At 37.3% G+C, this 19,990-nt stretch overlaps 1 protein-coding gene across 2 annotated transcripts in view; it reads right to left on the minus strand.

Moving 5' to 3' along the window:
* XIRP2 (xin actin binding repeat containing 2) overlaps positions 1-19,990 on the minus strand; it is a gene marked incomplete at both ends in the record, with an annotated part of 265,489 nt that overhangs the window by 43,321 nt on the left and 202,178 nt on the right. For both annotated transcript variants that reach the window (XM_079782429.1, XM_079782428.1), the window contains one exon: positions 5,041-5,201. In XM_079782429.1, the coding sequence (XP_079638555.1) occupies positions 5,041-5,201 (161 nt within the window). The remainder of the gene's footprint in view (positions 1-5,040; positions 5,202-19,990) is intronic.

The raw sequence follows: 19,990 nt of genomic DNA on the forward strand, positions 1-19,990 counted from the left end.
GATGTCTGGAGATTAGAACTATTAGAATGTATTTCTCTAATAATACATAGAAAGTAGAAATTAAAATGCTAGATTCGATTTTAACCCAATAATATTGTCATTAAAATCCGACATGTTATAGGCAACACATTAAGAATATTAAAAACATTTGACTCACTCCAAAATGTATTTAAATCATCAAGGATAAATAAAATAACCTCGGAGTATCTCTGAGGCAAAAATATTAATGTCAGCAATAATAACAACTACTGTTTACATAGTACACTGTGAGTTGCTATGTACTTACAAATATCTTGTCATTTGATGCTTCTCCATTTTCTTTGAAATATGGATACTTATTACCCTGATTTTTAAGTCAGGAAATTGAGGTTTGGAAAAGTAAGGCAGCTTGTAAATTGTCACAGCTCGGGTGTGAGTGTTGGAGCTGAAGTTGGAACTCACCTGGTTCTGTCTTAATCACAGCTGTCTGTCTTAATACTTGTTAGCCTTAAAGGACAGGCAGAAAAACAGCAGCTGTACCACCCCAGGACTCAGCTTCTAGTGTTGGTGTGTGAGGACAGGTGGGGGTGGGGTGGGGTGGGATGGGGGCTAAGATTATAAGGATTCTAGCTTGTCACTGGCATTTTACAGATGAGAGGATCTATTTCAACAGGCAATATTTGGAACAACTTGAAAAACATTGAGGAGTCTTGTCAGAGTCTATGCCCCAGTGGGAAGTGCTATAACTCAAGGGCTTTGCTTTTGATAACTTAGTACACTCCCCAGCCCAGCAGGCACTCAAGCCCAGATGGGAAAGACAACTCTCAAGCAGACAGGCCTCCTGCCAACCCCCCTCCTCCAGGTCTCCTTAAAACTGGGAGCAGACTCAGCAACACTTCAAACCACAGCAGGTCTCCTGAGGTCTGGCTCAGCCCTGACATAACCTTGGAAGCCCTGAGACATGGAAGTAACTGGATGCCCTGGATGCCGGTGAGCTGAGGTTTGCATGCCATGGACTGTGGACTCCTGTGGACCTGGGATCGTTACCCTAATACATATTCTCTCTCTCCCTCAAACAGATACGAAAAACACAACTACTGTCTTGAGGTTTCCCACATTCCAAAATATTGGAGACTAAATTGATACTCAAGATTATCTGAATTCTAGCAAATATTCAAGTGGCTGCTTTATGAAGTTCACAACCTTTCCCCAGGTACATGGACTCTTAAATAATTAAGAATATGCACTCTATGGAAAAAAGGGACGACTGTACACTTATATGTACTAGACAGATATTTTGTCAGATTCTGCAACAAACGTCAAATGTAAGTCCTGGTCAGTTACTGCCATTTGATACATGGTAAAGTCTGAGAAAGTATGGCGTCCCTTTTGAAATTTGAGATAATGAAGGGGAAAGGTGAATTAAGACTACTGTCTTTTTATTTTTTAACCCCTACCATTTAATTTACATAAGTAGCCTTTCTCAGTTGAGCATCTATAAAAGATACAGGGTGGGGCAAAAGTAGGTTTACAGTTGTGAGTACAGGAAACACAGAGTTTATGCTTATATTGTTATGTATTAATTATTGCATTATTTATTTGTATTATAACTGTAAACCTACTTTTGCCATACCCTGTATATAAATATTAAATTATAGAAATTAAGGTAATTATTGTTAAGAAAAACCTTACTCTTGCCAACAAGTATCAACAATGTCCAAATCATATGTAAGTTAATCTGGTAAACTCCAGCAATTATGCTAATAAATGCATACTTTCCCAGTATGTGCATTTTCTCAAAAACATCAATTCCTATACTGAACAGGTTGCCTGTCATCTACCAAATAGATTAAAAAACAGATATACCCATTCCTTTCCTTTAGCATTGTGCTTTGGAATAGAGCAAATTGTACATGCAAAATGCAGACAGTTGATTATTTTTACTAATACCAACGTGATCCTTAACATCCCTGGTACTGCTGCACTACAGCTGCTGTTACTCCCCCCCCCCCCCCGCTCCCCCCCACCCGCCCTCCCCCGCCCCGCCCCCTGTGGGGCAAGTCCTTTAAGCTGTAGTTTAGTGATGGTGATAAGGTTTCCTTGTTCAGCTCAGATTGTAAATGAAGGTTTACATATGTAGATGGCAGGACTTACTCAAGGGGCAGTCAGTAGCCTAAGCTGGCTCAGACTGAGATCCCCTGCCATGATTTTGCCTAGTTTATCACCATGTACTAAACATCCCAACTAATCCATGTTCTTGTAAATGACCACATGACTTAGATTGTTTTGTTTTGAACCTTTTCATGTTTATCCTTATTCTAGGTTTCTTATTCTTGGAGTCAGAAATAAGACTTAGAATCTAATGGATATGCCAATAGTAAAGTTATCTTAATAAGTTAATTTAAATACCTAACATGGAACCTACCTAAAACTGTTAGTTTAACAATAATTTAAATACCTTACACCTAAATCTAGGTAAATATATTACACTAGAGGCCCAGTGCACGAAATTTGTGCACTCAGTGGGGGGTGGCGGGTCCCTCAGCCCAGCCTGTGCCTTCTCACAGTCCGGGAGCCCTCGGGAGATGTCCGACTCACGGCTTAGGCCTAAGCCTTCAGTCGGACATCCTTAGCACTGCTAAGCATGAGCCCGGCTTCTGGCTAAGTGGTGCTTCCCCTGTGGGAGTGCACTGACCATCAGGGGGAAGCTCCTGCATTCAGCGTCTGCCCCCTGGTGGTCAATGCACGTTATAGTGACCAGTTGTTCTGCCTTTCGGTTGATTTGCATATTAGCCTTTTATTATATAGGATAATCACCAGTTTCCTTTACCAGAACTGTCCTTGGTTCTAGAGCAAATTAGAAATAACATAATTTGCTGAGCTGAACAGACAGTGATGCTAATCCCAGTTCTGACACTTAAAACCTTGGACCAGAGTTCCTGAACCTCAGCTCAGTTTTATTTCTCATAAACTAGGAATAACAATACGTTTCTCAAAGAGTTCTTGTGTTAAAAAGGATAAAGGAAATAAAATTGCAGAGCACAAAATCTGGCATTTTAATTTGTTTCTTGACAAATGTTACTCCCTGCTTCTCTTCTGGAGGCTGCTGCAGTCTGCTGCCTTTTCAAGAGCATGACTTTCATTTAGGTTCAACCAAATGCCATCTGGCTGAGGCTAGGACAATGAGCAACTGATCATTGTCAGCTATCGCAACGTGCTTGAAATATAATGGGTACAGTTTGGGACTGAATCAGTGACTTCCAGATTTTGCACATATAATATTTGGATTATTTGTGTATACAGAAATTTGGTCACAAGCAGTTTCCATGACTTAAAAAAAAAAAATGAACACACATTTGATTCAGCTGACCAAAAAGGCAGATTTTTGTTGTTGTCGTATGCTTTTTTTCATTTCTTTAGATATTTACTAGGATTTCTCCGAGATAATGCGTTCTTTATTTTTTCTCAAAATATTTACTTACGGCAAAACCAAATAATAGGAAAGTTGTTGGGCCAAAACTGCTTTCATGTATGAGAGGAGGCAGTTGAATGTAGTTGAAAGAGTACTGAAGTCAAGAGACTAGAGATTTAGTGTGCCTTTTCCACAAATTACGTGATCTCCATAAATCACTTTCCCTCAGTTTTGTTTTCTTTTTTGTAAATTGGCAGGAAAAAGAAGGATTATTTAATTTCTTTTATGTAATTATATCCAGAATAGAATTACATTAAAATCTTTGTATTAACTTGTGATAATTTAGTTTCCTTATGTGCCCAATTTAAATATTCTTTTTTGCACATTATAAATACATATCATGCCCTACAGAAGTTTTTATGGTTTTATGGCATATGATAAAAGATGGTTTACTAAGTAGCCAGTCTTTAATTAGGAATTTCCAAAACCAGCTTGTTTCCCCAAGGATCATTTCTCCAATTTAGAATGCTAATTTGTAGTAAAGTTCCTTAATGATCCAGCAGGGGGTGCTATCTAAGAAGACTTTTGGGAAGTGCTAGAGTGATACTATTTGTTTTGGAAGTGATCTAGGGACTTATGTCATTTCTTTACATTCATTCAGAATCTATTCTGCATCTAAAATGGATTTTTAATGACGATGTGAAAACTTAAATGTCATCTAGAATTGCAACATTGTTAACAAGTTTGGCAGTCAGCCTTGTCTCCAAATAATTTGCAAAAAGGAATGTTAAGAGTAGCTGTTTTAGAATACTACCCTTTTGGGCTATTCCCGCTCTCTTTCTCTTTTGGTTAAATGAATAATTTTACTAATTTGGTGATTATAATTATAAAATAATATTTTTATACTCCATTAAGCTATAAAGTTGCTACTCATAAAATGACTCATCAAATCCTGTGGATCGAAGGCCACAGAATATGGAACACAAATTCTTTTGAATACAATTTTATATTCAAAGTTATATTTGCCTCTAAGAATTGGTAGTCTTACTGAATCCTGCTGTTTCCTATAATCATAATTGGTTTAGCAGAGTGCCTACATTGCTAATTCACTCATTTCTATGTTGATTAACCTATACCTAATGGATTTAGTACACACAGAGAAATGAGAAATGCAAAAGAAATTATACTGCTAGTGATTTTAAATGAACTATACATGAGACCGAGGGAGGCATGCAGGCCTACATTATTAAAATTTGAAATTAATTCCCAACTTTCCTGAGGAGAATAGCTATAGGTTAAATGATAATGATGGCAATAAAAACACATTTGTACAGTGCCTTATGGCTTATACATAAATTATCTCTTTGACTCCTCCCGAGGGCCCTCTGTGGTAGATGGTTATTCCCATTTTTCAGTTATGGAAACTGAAGCTCTGAGAAAAGTTAAGATAGTAGCCCAAATCGCACAGTTAACAAGTAGCAGAGCTGACGCTTATCTTTGGATCCTCTGAATTTGATTCACACGATTTCTGTGCTTTTTCTACTTTATCCCTTTGTCCAATAGTATTCTTATATTGCAGTGGAAGGAGGGTGTGTGAAGAGCAGACAACAAGCACATTGCCTAATACAAAACCAGCAGGAGCAGCTTACATTGGCGGAGAAGCTGTGGCGGTCACCCTTGGAAACAGCTGCTTGGTACCTCGCCATCCTCTCCTTTAAAGGCACCACCTCCTCGAGGTCTATCACACCTTCAGTCCAGGCAGCGCTGTCTTCTGCAAATTCACGTGCAGGCTTATCAGGGCCAATAGTCACTGAAAGGAAATGCAGTATGTTCAGATACGTGTCAGGGTTTGCAAAGAAAATAGCTTCGCCTTCTGAACAGTGATGACATTTAAAATATCTGGTCATAAAACAGACTGCGACAGTTCACAGTATTTTCGATGTTTCACTGTCACCTCTTTTCTTCACGTGTCAAGCAGAGCTACAAGATGCCTGTATAGGAGCATATGCTTATACAAACATGAAAAGAAAATGCTGTCCCTGCTCCTCCTCCTCCTCCTGCAACTATTCTAATGAGAAATAGTTATTTATTAAGACATATATAATGTTAATTATAAACATTCCTGAAGTACTATGTGTTGGATTTAGGCTAAATGTTTTAAGAGCATTATGTCATTTATGTCTATAACAACCTCATAAAGTGGTTGCTATTATTTTCTAAACTTCATAGGTAAGAAAACAGAGACTCAAATTAAAAAAAAAATACTTGGCTATGATCACACAATCAACAAGTGGCAGATTTGATAGTTGACCTTAATCTTTAGCAAGTCTAAAAATTGTTCTTTCCTTCTCTCCCCACCCTTCAACCCTCAGGAAGATAGATTTAGCTAAAATATGTGAATGCTTTGAGAATTATGGACTGTTTTCTCTTTTATTCATAGAGATGGCATATAAGAAAGAAATAATAGTACTATTGGAAAAAGCTAGTTAGCCACCCATTCATTTCAGAGAGACGATTTGCCTAGTGAAGCCATCTGCCTGACAGAAATAGAGGGTAGTAGAAACTACGTACTTGGAAAAAGAGCAGAAGACTCAGTTATTGGAAACAGAAAGGTCTTAGAGGTCACACAGTCTTACCTGGTATAACCAGCCCCTTTTACGCATAAGGAAATATGTCTCAGTGTCTAAAAGGAACACAAGGACCCTGCATATGATTCTCCATGGTTATTTAGTTGTGTGTGCCAGACCTGGTCTCAAAACTAGTTTTTCGTATTTAATCTGGTGTTTTTTGCTATCACTCTGCTTGACAGTTTACCACTTACGCTGAAAGAATATTGTAATTCCAAAATCATTTCAATCAGATCTTTGTGGGGCCAATCAGTGTATGAAATGTATATGTATGTTTATGTCTGTTCATCACTCGTCATGCCCTGCCTGTCACCTTCGGAAAGACAGTTTCTGGCCTTGTGGAGCAGAGCTCTTTGGCGTCCTTGGTTATTTGGATTGGTTTTATTTAATCTTTGTGATTAAAGAACCCAAGGTAACAGAGAGCCAAGCTGCTTTCTCTACCTCCTCCTCCAGATTCCCCATTAAACCATCTTATTTAGTTGTTTGCATTTTCTATTAGTTTCTTTGAGCAGCTGAGAATGAATGTGATGCAGAAAAATTCAAAATCACTTCTGTTTTGACTCCTTGATTATTTGGTTTTCCATAGGCACTTCTTATTAAAATACATATTTTCTGTATTTTAATTAAATTGTAAATATATTTTATTTACCATGCTTTGTAAAATAAACAAAAAATATAAAGGAATAAGGAGTTATGTTATTTGAACCTTGTGATTGTACAAACTCAGATGTTCACAAGTGTCAGTCATTTTTGAAGTTCACCTATCATCCAAAACCTCATTTCCATACAAAAATACACTCTTTGAATTGATTCTGATCAAAGAGATTCCTACAAACCACTGAAAGTTTTTCACATGCTGAAGAAATATATCTTCATTTTCCCCTGCATATTATCTGTCTGCAAATATGAGTTTAGTTTGTATTCAACTGTACTCTTTTTACTTTGTTGTGAGTACTCCCTAAAGTTTTCTGTGTTAAAATATAAATAAATTTTATTTTGTATATTATTCATAAAAAGATGTCATTCTTTTATTAACCTTAACAGAAACTCAGAAGTTTGTAATTGCTAACATGTACAGTTAGTATTTACTTTTAAAATATCCAATTCTTACATTGTTTATTTTACTGAGAAACGTCCAAGGTTAAATGTCAGAAATTCAGTAGCCTAAGTATTAAGAGATTTGTATTTCATGGCCTTGTGGACTTTTATTCTGATCACAGTAAAGACACCCATTTTCCTCTCTCTCTCTCTCTCTCTCTCTCTCTCTCTCTCTCTCTCTCTCCATCTCTTTTTTCTATCTCTGACTTTCTTTCTTTTTCCCCATTAGTAACTTTGCCTACTCAGAGTAGAAAACTTTTCTTGAGCTAACAATTTGTGTCCATATTGTCCCTTAACCTCTTAAGTAGATGTCTTATTGATTTTTGATTTCTTCATCTGAAAACCAGGGTGATGCTTCCTGCCCAGTGTACTGTAATGCAGTGCACCTATCTGCTCCTACTTGATGCTGATGACACCTGATGTCATTCTTAAGATTGTCAAGATAGCCCCATTCTGAAGGATGTGTGGGGAAGAGATAGGAACATTGTTACCCAACCTCATAATGCACTATTTCAGAAGGTTTGAATGCAACTGAGATCGGAGAACAGTGTGAAATGAGTTCAGGCTATCTTCAGAGAAAGGAGATGTAGAAGAACAAATAAAGATGCTACTGTGATAAAATGCCTGGAAAAATAGGGAACGATGAACCTGTAATTATGCAAATCAGACAGTGGAGGAACATGCTATAAGGCTAAAGTGAAAAGGGAGAAGAGAAAAATAAAATTTAAGATGAACGTTTCTGTTAGAAAGCATTATAAATAGTAGTATTTCAAAATGATTGTACTATAAATTACTCGTCTCTGAAATTTAGAGGTAATTTATTTTGCAGATGAATAAATTAAAATCCAAAGAAGTTTGGTGAATTCTCCCAAGTCTCCAGAGCTAATGGCAAAGCTGGGCCTAGAATCCATTGCACCCTAAGTAGTAAATGTTTTCTTTTATTTGGCAATAAGAAAATTCCTAATCCATAGAAACTATTAATTCTTTGTACAATGGAATAAATCCTATTGTGTACATCAAAACGAGGGTTCTACATAGGGTGATCAGATCATGGATTCTTAACTGGGAAGGTTATGGTAAAACTTTTCATGTTCAAGGAAAAAGAAAAATTCTAAATTATGCTGACACATGAAGAACTTCTGTGATAAAAGTCAGACATCCATATATCTTCTTTTTAAAATACGTTTTTATTGAATTTTTAGAGAGAGAGAGAAAGGGAGAGGGAAACATTGATTTGAGAGAGAAACATTGATTGGCTGCCTCCTGCACCCCTCTCACACCCCTACCAGGAATGTAACTCACAACCTGGGTATGTACCCTGAATCGAACTGGTGACCTTTGGGTGCACAGGATGATACTCAACCAACTGAGCCACATTGGCCAGGGCCATGTATCTTCTTTATAACACTGAAAACTAAAATTTATTAGAAAATTGGTTGCTGGAATTTTAGTTCAGTATAGAAACACATAAAGACAATTAGTAACCAAAAAAAAAAAAAAAAGAGAGAGAGAGAGAGAGAACTTCAATAGGAATATAATTGTTGTGGGTGACATTAACATATCTCCCTCCATCTTTGTCCTAGAAAATTTCAAAAGTAAATGATTTGAACTATATAATCCATAGGTTTAATTTATTTTTTGTCATTAAATAAATATTGATTATCTAGAATAAGCATAAAGCCTGGCCACTATGCTCCTCCAGAGCTTTTGGTCTAGTTGGAAAGACAGATAGGCAGTTATTCCCCAAGAATTAATGGGTTTACACCACGTGAATTGGGAGCCTACAGAGAGGACATAACCACCTGGGTGTGTGAATGAGCAGGTGGCAGGGAAGGCTCCCGGAGAAGGGGAACATCTGCACTGAAACGTGAAGGAGTTGGACGTGTGAATATGCAAAAGACAGAGATGCAGAAATGAGATGAGGCAGCAGCATTACCAACAAATCATTTTGGGGAAATGGGGTAATGTTTTTGAGGAAAACACTGAACTCTCACCACACTGTATATTACAGAGGAATATTGGAGGGACTCAATGTATTTTTAAATGATAAAAAATCTTTAGAGAAATGTAAGTAACTCAGCAAATGATTTCAGCTGAACTTTTTAAACACAAAAATTTTAAAGTAAAAATATTTTAATATTTATAAGACAAAAGGAAAACTGAGGAGGGACAATTATGATAAATAGGCTAAAGTGTTAATTTTCAGTAAAGAATTGAAGACGGGTCAGAAAGAAACTGCTAACATTATTGAAAATGGATAAATGACTCAAAAGAAGGATTCACATTAAAAAAGACAGCAACTATGTATCAAGTGCTTTCTATTGGTCAAAGATCAACCATTGAATGCACTCAACCATCCTATATGGTGGAGACAGCTTTTATTTTTTATCTCCATTTTACAGATAAGGAAACAGAGACACAGAAAGGTTATAAAACTTACTCAAGGTCAGGTGGCTGGTGAGCTTCAGACCTGGACAGGGAAGCCAGGCTGTCTGCTTCAAGTTCTGTGACTTTACAACAATTCTATGCTACTTCTCAAGTGTCCAAAAAGCCAGCAAACCCAAACAATCACCTTTCCCCATAAACAAATGATGGAAAATTCAAACAACAAAGAGATGCCCTTTTCTGTTGTGAATTGATTTATATTGCATATACAATAAAACATAAAACAGTCCCAGATAGCTCTCTAGTGTGATTATGTCTCAAGAAATTCTGAGGTTTAATAATAATTTGAACTCCTGAGCAGAAAAACAAGAATTTTATGATTGTTTTCGTTTTGAAAATTTCCAAAATTAATTCAAGAAGCCTTTATTTAATCAGAACTAAGAGCAAAACAGAGTGAGCCGGTGTGTCAAATGAGCTCACAAAGCTGAGGTGAATATAGACACAGGCTTCAAGAACGTAAGCACACTTTCCGTGACACATCGATAGCCTCACTATGATATTCTGGATGCATTATGAAGAAGTCAACTGCTTCATACTTGGGAAATTGATTGAGAACTAACTCGGGAGAGTGATGAACTAAATTCCATCAGATTTAAATCTATGAGCTATAGCCCAGCTCAGATTTGTGCACAGGATATCATTCCAAAGGACATATCTTAGGCTCAGAGCCATAAGCATGAATACATATTCTATAATTCTTTAATATTTGCATATCCCTTAGCTAATAATAAAATTCATCCCTTTTAAACATTAAAAATGCTGCTGCCAATTCAAATTTGTAATCAATTTGAGTTTTATATATTTTACCCTCATTTGAATACTATAAAACCAAGAAATGGATGGAGAATAAAATGAAAGAGCAAGTTGTGTAGTGTAATCTTGTGCATTGATTTACAGTTCTTTTAAAAAAAAAACATGGAGAGGAAGGGCAAAGAGTAAAATGAATGGAAGTATGTATGCCATGACAGCATAAAAACTATATTATGGCATCCATCCAGCATATGAACACAGCAAATCATATTCCATTTATTAAACTAGCTTCCCTATGGTCCTATTGTCCCATATGCATTGTGTTATTGAGTGTATACCTGTTACCTTCCCAAAAATCCATCTCTTCATCTGATCACCATACTTTATACATTAACAAAAACAGACCTCTGAGGGTAATAAAAAAGATTAGTCTTGCTTCCTTAGTGACCCTTCCTTAACCAGTATTCTCCCAGTAAACTGGATATTAGAGGTGATCCTGCACATCTGGTTGTCTTTAAGAGGAAGAATTCAGCATGTGGTAGGCAATATTTTGGTTTTCCAATGTTTACACTCTTATCCTCAGAATCTGTAAACATGTCAGTGTACATGGCAAATGGGACTTTGCAGATGTGATTAAGTTAAGGATATTGAGATGTGGAGGTGTCTTGGATTATCCACGTGGGTTCAATGTAATCCCAAGGGTCCTCATAAGTGAATGAGAGAGGCAGCAGAGTCAGAGTCAGGAAGGAGGAGAAGGAGAGAGGGTGGAGAGTGAGGGTGGGAAGAGAGAGAGAGAGAGAGAGAGAGAGAGAGAGAGAGAGAGAGAGAGAAAGAGAGATGCAGGTTCTACCCTGCTGGCTTTCAAGGAAAAGTCCTTCTAGAAGCTGAAAAAGACAAGGCAACAGACCCCAGACCTCCCAATCCCCCAACTCCTGGAAGGACCTCAGCCCAGCCAACATCTTGATTTTGGCCCAGTGAAACTAATTTTGGACTTTGGACCTCCAGAACTATAATATAATAGATTTGTGCTGTTGTAGCTACTATTGTTTGTGATAATTTATTACAGCAGCAATAGGAAACTAACACAGGTATCCACTGTACACATACCTACACCTGTACAAGTCAGAAATCACTATAAGGTAAATTTTTAAGGCATATTTTAGTTCCAGCTCTCTCCAATCTCACAGATTTATATATTCAAACTACTCAGTGATAGAAACATCTTTGAAGTTATTCTTCATGTCCCAAAGAAGAAATGTCCACCTACTTATAAATAAGATGCAATTTAAATGTCCATGGTTCTAATCTCTCTGAGTAACAGAAATGACATTTCTAATTGTAATAAGTCTTGTTATATAAATGAACATAATTTAGTCAGAAATTATGTAATCATTAGTACGTTTAACATTGCTAGTTTGGGCATTTGAAAATTTAATCATATTACTATTAAATATTTTTAAATTAATTGTCCAGTTTAAAGAACTGGCCAGTTAAAGAAATCAATAATTGAAAAAAATGACTTCAATTTCTTTGAAATGGCCAAATAAATTAGAACCACTGAATGCCTGTAGATGATGCATATTTTTACAGCATAAGTCTCTTGTTGGACATTTCCCTAATACAATCAGACTTAAGAGTGCATCATAATAATGATAACTGTCTGTTAATGAATGTAAATTATGTGTTAATCATTTTACATGTATTATCCCACTAATTCTTGTAACAGCCTACTGATAGGTAGTGGTATTTCCATTTTACTGAAGAGGAAAGTAACATTCCAAAGGAAAATATCATACAGTAAGTGGCTAAGCCTGGAATTGAGTTCAGGAATTTCTGAATACAAGACTATTCAACTCTTCATAGTCACTTTATGTAAGTATATTTTCATTAAAATATAACATTTTATTACAAAGTAGATTTTTTTTAAAATATATTTTATTGATTTTTTACAGAGAGGAAGAGAGAGGGAGGGATAGAGAGTTAGAAACATCGATCAGCTGCCTTTTGCACACCCCCCCACTGGGGATGTGCCCGCAACCAAGGTACATGCCCTTGACCGGAATCGAACCTGGGACCCTTGAGTCCGCAGGCCGACGCTCTATCCACTGAGCCAAACCGGTTTCGGCACAAAGTAGATTTTTAAAGGTATGAACCATCTTTTCTGCTTCATGAACATCTATACACAAATCCTTTCTAGATATTATTTATTTCAAATATCTAGGGACAAATCAAAGGGAAACTAATAAGCTGAATTTTTATGGCTCTAAGTGGTTCCTTTTTTGTCCTTAGAAACTTATGTTTTGAATTAGAAATCAAAGCAAAATTTGTAGTTATATTTTTTTGGTCACTGTGGAGATCAAACTTGAAACAGAGTTAGGCCTTAATACAAATGACAGGCATAGGGATGAACTTCACTATAAAGGACAGAAAATGCAAAACTAGGACTACTGCTCTCATTTTCTATTGATCTATTCTGCCCGAGGGCATGGGAGGTGGTGTCACGCTTCCATCAAAGTGTTCTATTGTTTAAATTTGCATTCCAGGTATACAATGAGGGTATTTGATAATCTTTCTTCTAAAGGCTTTAGTCATACATTCAATAAACATCTACTGTCCATCTACTATTAGCCAAGCAGAATGCTCAGGAGTGTGTATTAATTAATCACTGTTATATTCCATTCTGCTCTACTTGAAAAGAGAAGAAAAGAAAAAACACCAGAGAGAACTTCAATAAATATAGTATCCTAAGGAGCATTCATCTGGCCTTATCTCTCTCTAAAAAAAAAAAAAAAATACACATGTTGCATCATTTCACCAAGCTGACTTCTGGATAGAACAAGTTTCCAGGTGGCTGGCCCTGCTAAGGAAGTTGGCTTGTCTGAAGAAACACCAAGATGGAGCTCTCATCGAGAGGGGAATCTTGAGGGACTTGGTGGCTTATACTTCCACTCCCTGCCCCCAAAACCACATTTATTTATATAGAGGTGAAATCAGATTAAAATGGATAAAGCCCAATCAGATTCAATGGGTTGAAAAGTCACTTACATGTAGCTTCATAGTGAGTCAATTTCTTTTCAGATTGTTCCCACTTATTCCAGGCAGTGAGTAATTCCCCCGGCTATGCTCTTCCAATATTTAAAAATTATACTTCCATTTGTATTACTTAACTAGAGGCCCAATGCACGAAATTCGTGCAAGGGGCTCATCCCTCACAGCCCTGGCTGCCTCATGGCCTCAGCTGCCTCGTGGCCCTGTGGCCCCAAGGCCCCACCCCACTGGTCATTCTGGAAGGTTGTTCTGGAAGGTTGTTCGGCCGTCCGGTCTAATTAGCACATTAGCTCTTTATTATATAGGATACTTTTTAGTATATCTCTGAGTCCCTCTGTCTTCCCCAATTCTCTCATCTTCCACCAACATGCAAGTTCCTCCAACACTGTCCCGAAAGAAACTAATTTTGTAAACCTTCTGTACACTAGGTTCTGTCTTGGGCACTTTATATTGGAGGAAGCAGACCCGTAGGGAGATTAACCCTCACATCTGGACACAGAAGCTTCTATCTCTGACACTTTTGGCTTTAAGCAAATTGTTATCCTATATAATGAGAATGATAAGAACCTATGATTGCCTGTGAGGACTGAAGGAGATCTCACAAAAATAAAGAGTTTTACATAGTACCTTGCACATAGGAAATAATAAATGCTCACTTAGGTTATTATATACTGTAGGTATTATCATCCAGGTAATCTGAGATGATAAAAGTCTGAGAAGTAGAAAAGTTACGAAAATTTTCCAAAATTCAAAGTTACTAAGTAGCAAGGATAGGGCCTGACTCAGGTCCGTCTGGATCTAAAGCCTTTTGTAAGAATGTTCCATCCCTCTTTATAAGCCAAGTATAGACCATGTTCCCTGAAACAAGGAGAACACAATAAATCATAAAAGAATAGATAATTATACATTGAGAATGGGGCAAAGAAAATGGCATAGTCCTACTCATACGGCCACCGGGATGGAGAAAGTATATAAAAGAGAAGAAATTACTAACTCAATGTATATGACATTCAAAGATTTGGTTTTCTGTGTTTTGGACACTGTAGCAACATGGAAATGCTTTGAAAATATAAAATTCATTAAAAATCACCCTAATTTATCATGCATTAGGGGCAGATCTGCTCTTCTGTCCCCCAAGCAGTTCCTGACATTTTCTCCTACACTATATATTTTAGGTTAAATCATGAAACTATCACTCAAAGTTATTCACATTTTTCATTTCCCTATGGGGTCTCTGAGCAGTGAGTTCGGCACAGTGGATCCCGGCCTGGACCAGCCAGGTGGTATGACGAGGCCACTCCCCAGGTCTGCTGGCCTTGTTGCTGCCTACGGGAGGCAAAGAGAAGGGTCTTGGACTCAACATTTTTTATCCATGCCACTATTGCTGTACAAAACCACACTGTGAGGATGTGGTACATAAACACAATGGAATACTACTCAGTCATAAGAAAAGATGAAACACTGCCATTTGCAACAACATGGGTGGATCTTGAGAGTATCATGCTGAGTAAAATAAGTCAGACTGAAAAGGACAAAATTTATATGATTGCACTCATATATGGTCTATAAAACTGAGAGCCACAAATGAACAAAAGAATAAACAAACAAAAAAACTCACTGATACAGACAACAGGATGGTGGTTGCCAGAGGGGAATAAGGTGGGGGAGGTAGAAGAAGGTAAAGGAAGTCAAATATATGATGATGGAAGGAAAGTAAACTTGGGGTGATGAGCACACAATGCAATATACAGATGATGTATTATAATACTGTACACATGAATCTTATATAATCTCATTAACCAATGTCACTTCAATAAATTTAATAAAACATTTAAAAAGTACATTATTAGAACACCCTGAAATTAAGAGATGTTTTTATATTTGATTAGTTTGAATATAGGTATTCTTTCAATTTAATTTGAATATTCTGTTTAAATTGTCATTCCTTGCTTCCTAAAGTCTCTGTTCTAGAAAACCCCCAAATTTCATATCATTTTGCATTATTCTACCTCTCCCTGAGTTGTTACTTCTTTGATATAACTTCTTTTCCTCACCTATTATTTGCTACCATATTCCTTTTTTACTCCTCCTGCTTCATTTCTGTGTGTCCTTTTTTCCAATTTCCCCGTGATTCCCACCTCTCCAAATCCTCCTTCGCCTGTGGCTCAGTGATTTGTGGGAAGTGCATTTGTGAGGATAATATTATCCTCTTTCTGTGTTTTTTTTCTAGGCTGGAACTTGAGAAATGGCAAGCAAATGTGCTCATTCCTTCAGCCAGAGAAAGTCCTCAAACGCAGTCTGTGATTGGCAGCAAATGGTCATGCCTCTGAAAGGCCTGGCAGGAACAGACGGGCTAAAACATCCACGAGCACCTCTAAAACCATCAGGGCCTCGGAAACACAGGAAGGGATTTCATTCTGGGGTCAGAGCAATTTGTTGATAGATGGAGATGACTCATGCATACTAGCTCAGAATCTGTCTTTCCCTAAAATGATGCATTTCTGCCTCTCATCGGCTTTGTGAAACTCCATAGGAAGCTGGTTCAGGTTTACTGAACTGTTTTGTTTGGTTCCAAGTATGCTTTTTGGCAATTAACAGATCAAAAACAAACAACAGTAATGTAATAATTTGCTTTACTAATGTGCAGCTTTGTAAAACATCTCCCTGTCATGCCCACCTTTACGTAGAAGGGGTAAGGAAGTTAATTACTGACTATTACTTTAAATAAGTTTGTACTAGTTGCATTCTGGTTTTCAGGTCTGTTTTTAGGAATTCCTCAATTCTTCACCGTCTTTCCAGCTTTCACCTCTCTACCAAGGTTAATATTTGAAATGTATTCTGCCAGACACTAAAGGAAAAGCCAAGTCATCAAATTCTGACTCTGACTTAGACAATTGTTACACTGTGCCAGCTTTCCTTCTGCTAATCATTCTTTTCCTTTGAATAATAAAATGTACTTAATTGAATCTGTCTTTTGTCTTAGAGAAATCCAGTCTCTGAATTTACACAGTTTTCAGTGACCTTAAGAAAGTCTTTGTTTAAAATGCTTTTCTGCCTAAGTCCACAAGCGGCCGCATACTGAGATATGTTTTTCTTTTGAACTTAGTGGCTGATAAACTTGGTCAAAGAAGGGAAACCACATTACTCCTACATATTTTCTTTACTGAACATTATTTGGAAAAGCTAAGCAATCAAGGAGTAAAGTGAAAATGCTTAAATAATGCAACATGTTGCTTGGTGAATACTGACTCCTCTGGGAGTCAAGTCACTTTCAGAACATGATGCACTTAGAAACATTCTACCTAAAGAACTGAAGGCTCTCAAAACTTTGTGGTCTTTAATCATTTAATCTTGGGTAGAAATATAAAACTGCTAAGTTAAGCAAAAATGTTAAGAATCCACGTAAGATATACTGTTTGTTTTTTTACCAAACTATAGGTTCATCTAAAGTGCTCTAAAATGAAAGGTAATTGGCATCTTATTAAAATGTTTGTACTCTCACAACTGCATTCTGATTTCTGTCCCTATAATTGTAGAGGACACGGTAGTGCTGTATACATTTTGGAATCTTTTAAATTTAGAACAGAATGCTTATAAGTTAAAGCTATCATAATTTTAAGGATCAAAATTCCAAATCAGGTCAGGTCCTGGCTTATTCTCCCTATCACCATTAACATGCCCTAAATACCCTTTGCATCCAAAAGCAGCCTGTAATTTCAAAAGAAAGAGATGATGTCAGATTCCTAATGATACCAGGAACAGTCCAAAGAGTGGAAGTAATTTAATCGTCCCCTCTGCTTAAGAAACACGTGGATTACATAGTTAGTCAGTTTCATCATCCCTTAATTTATTTATAGTTATTTATCTTTTAAAAATTTGGCATTGGCACTTGATTCTTTTACTTCAGACTCAAAACCTAATCCTGTAAGTGCAGCCTAAGTGGAGACATTCAGTTCATGCTGCTTATCTCGCTCCTGTGTTTAAAGGGCGAAGTGGAAAAATCATCCTTGAAATGTTATTCAGTTGGAAATTTGCTCCTTTCCCAGCACATTAAGATAGAAAATCTGTGAACAACAAAGAATTTAATGAAAACTTTCAAACTACAGTTGTCTTAGACCAGTGGTCGGCAAACTCATTAGTCAACAGAGCCAAATATCAACAGTACAACGATTGAAATTTCTTTTGAGAGCCAAAATTTTTAAACTTAAACTATATAGGTAGATACATTGTTATTAACTTAATTAGGGTACTCCTAAGCTGGCCTTTGCTAAAAACTCAAGGGGCCAAAGAGCTGCATGTGGCTCGCGAGCCGCAGTTTGCTGACCACGGTCCTAGACCAATTTTATTTAAACACAAGTATAGTAGAAGGTGAGAGGAGGGAAGTGGGATGGTGAAATGTAAAAAGCAATTAATATATATATATACACACAGGATGGGGCCAAAATAGGTTTATAGTTGTGAGTACACGAAACAGAGTTCATTCTTGTATTATTACTTATGAATCATTTTATTATTTTTCATACAAACAACTGTAAACCTACTTTTACCCCACCCTGTATGTGTATACACACACATTGGGCTTCTTTGTAAAATTCCATTTGAACCTATGCTTTCACAGCTTTAATATAGAATCACTTTCTTGGGCTGGTGTTGCTCAGTGGTTGAGCATCAACCTATGAACCAGGAGGTCACGGTTTGATTCCTGGTCAGGGCACATGCCCGGGTTGCAGGCTCGCTCCCTGGTAGGGAGCATGCAGGAGGCAGCCAATTGATGATTCTCTCTTATCATTGATGTTTCTATCTCTCACTCTCCCTTCCTCTCTGGAATCAATATAAATATATAGTTAAAAAAATAGAATCACTTAGACTATTCCTTGTAGGTACCAAAAACCTTGATTGGATGGAGAAGTCACTTCAACTAAGTGTGACCTCCTGATGCATTAGGACAACTCACCCGAAAGAGAACTTGGACTCCAAGGTGAAGCATCTCCTCATTTGTCTTTAAAGATGATCATTAAGATTTTAGACACTTAACTACAACTAGAAGTTATCTACCACTAGCAAGGACTCAACAGCAGTTTTCATTTCTTAAGTCTTCCTGCATAATCATACTCTACCATGATTTTAGTCAAGTAATCTCTTAGCCTCGTCAGTTTGCAAAATGGCAACACATAGATTGTGAATATGGGAGGATAGCCACCACACAGTGTTCAGAAATGCTGCGTACAGGCCCCTACATGGGGAGTAGGAAAAATGCATTTAAGTAAAGCATTTCTAAGAATGATATGCATGCACTTTCTCTAACAACGAGAGGCAGAGCCTTTCCTAACATTTTTGCAGAACTGGCTATTAAATTTTCATTATTACCTGGAACTGAAATTCCTAGATTGCCTGCCAAGAAGCACACTGACAGTTGAGATTAAAGTGGCCAACTTCATAAGAATTTAAGATTTAACATCACGACTTATACACAGTACATGCCCATTAAGCATTTATTGAATGAATTTGTCTTGAAATAAAATTGCAAACCCCAATGCCCATCTTTTTATGGTTCCTGCTGACAGATTTTGTTACCTTCTCTCTCCTACTTCTTTTTAAAGAGTAGAAAATAAGTTCCAAATTCTGCAACAGAAGTTATTTAAACAGTACAGAGAAGTTATGTGGGATTTGGGATTAGATCTTCCAGGAGGGAGCAAAAAATAAATTTCTTGCCTGTGAACCTGTGAGTCTCCCACAACGAAATCCAGCTCATCACCAAAAATGCTCAGCAGGATATCCCATGAGCAGGTGAAAATTAGAATTGCACAAAAGTGTTTGCTTGGAAAGTGAAACCAGTCAACTTTGGGCTTTCCACCAAACTTAACTTCTGCCAGAAATTCTCCTGTTTCTACATATCTGCTATAAGCAATTAGAAAAGTGTTGTAGCTAAAAAAAAAATCCAAATACATTCATGTCTCCATCACAGTTCAGTACCAAAGAAAAGAACTAGCCTCTTTAGCTTAGTGGGCCAAGTCTAGGCATAACATCTAAACACCAACACACACAGAGACACTCATAGGCACACGCACTCTTCCATGGAGGGCCATTTCATTATAAGTAGTATCCTACTTGATTTGCAAGATCTAGGAGGAAGACCTCAGTAGGTTTTCAGGGTGTCCCAGTGCACTCTTGTGTTGGAAGCCTACCACAAAAAACAGATGCGGCAAAAAGCCCTAGGTCCTATTCTTCAGCAGTACAGGCCTGAGGAAAATGTCATAAACTTCACCAAGCCTGACACTTGTTATTACAGAAATATCTTAAAAGGAGAAATTGAAAGTGCTGATGCTTTAAAGCACTTTCTGCATTGTTCTTTATAAAATCTCAAATTTGAGTGTGGAATTGCTATGTGGCTTAGAACAGACACAAACACCACTCATCTGTCACGACCAGTCTCTTGAAACACACATGCACACACACACACACAAACACACACACACACACACACACACACACAGGTGTGGGCGTGCACACACATGCAATTTCTAACACCCAACCATGTAAAGTCTCAAGGGCTCCATCCCTAGTCTTCTGTTTTTGTCTTACCACACACAATCCATCAGCTCTTAGCTTCATCCATATTACACCCAAAATA

Source organism: Cnephaeus nilssonii (assembly GCF_951640355.1).
Source record: "Cnephaeus nilssonii genome assembly, chromosome: 10".
Taxonomy (NCBI): domain Eukaryota; kingdom Metazoa; phylum Chordata; class Mammalia; order Chiroptera; family Vespertilionidae; genus Cnephaeus; species Cnephaeus nilssonii.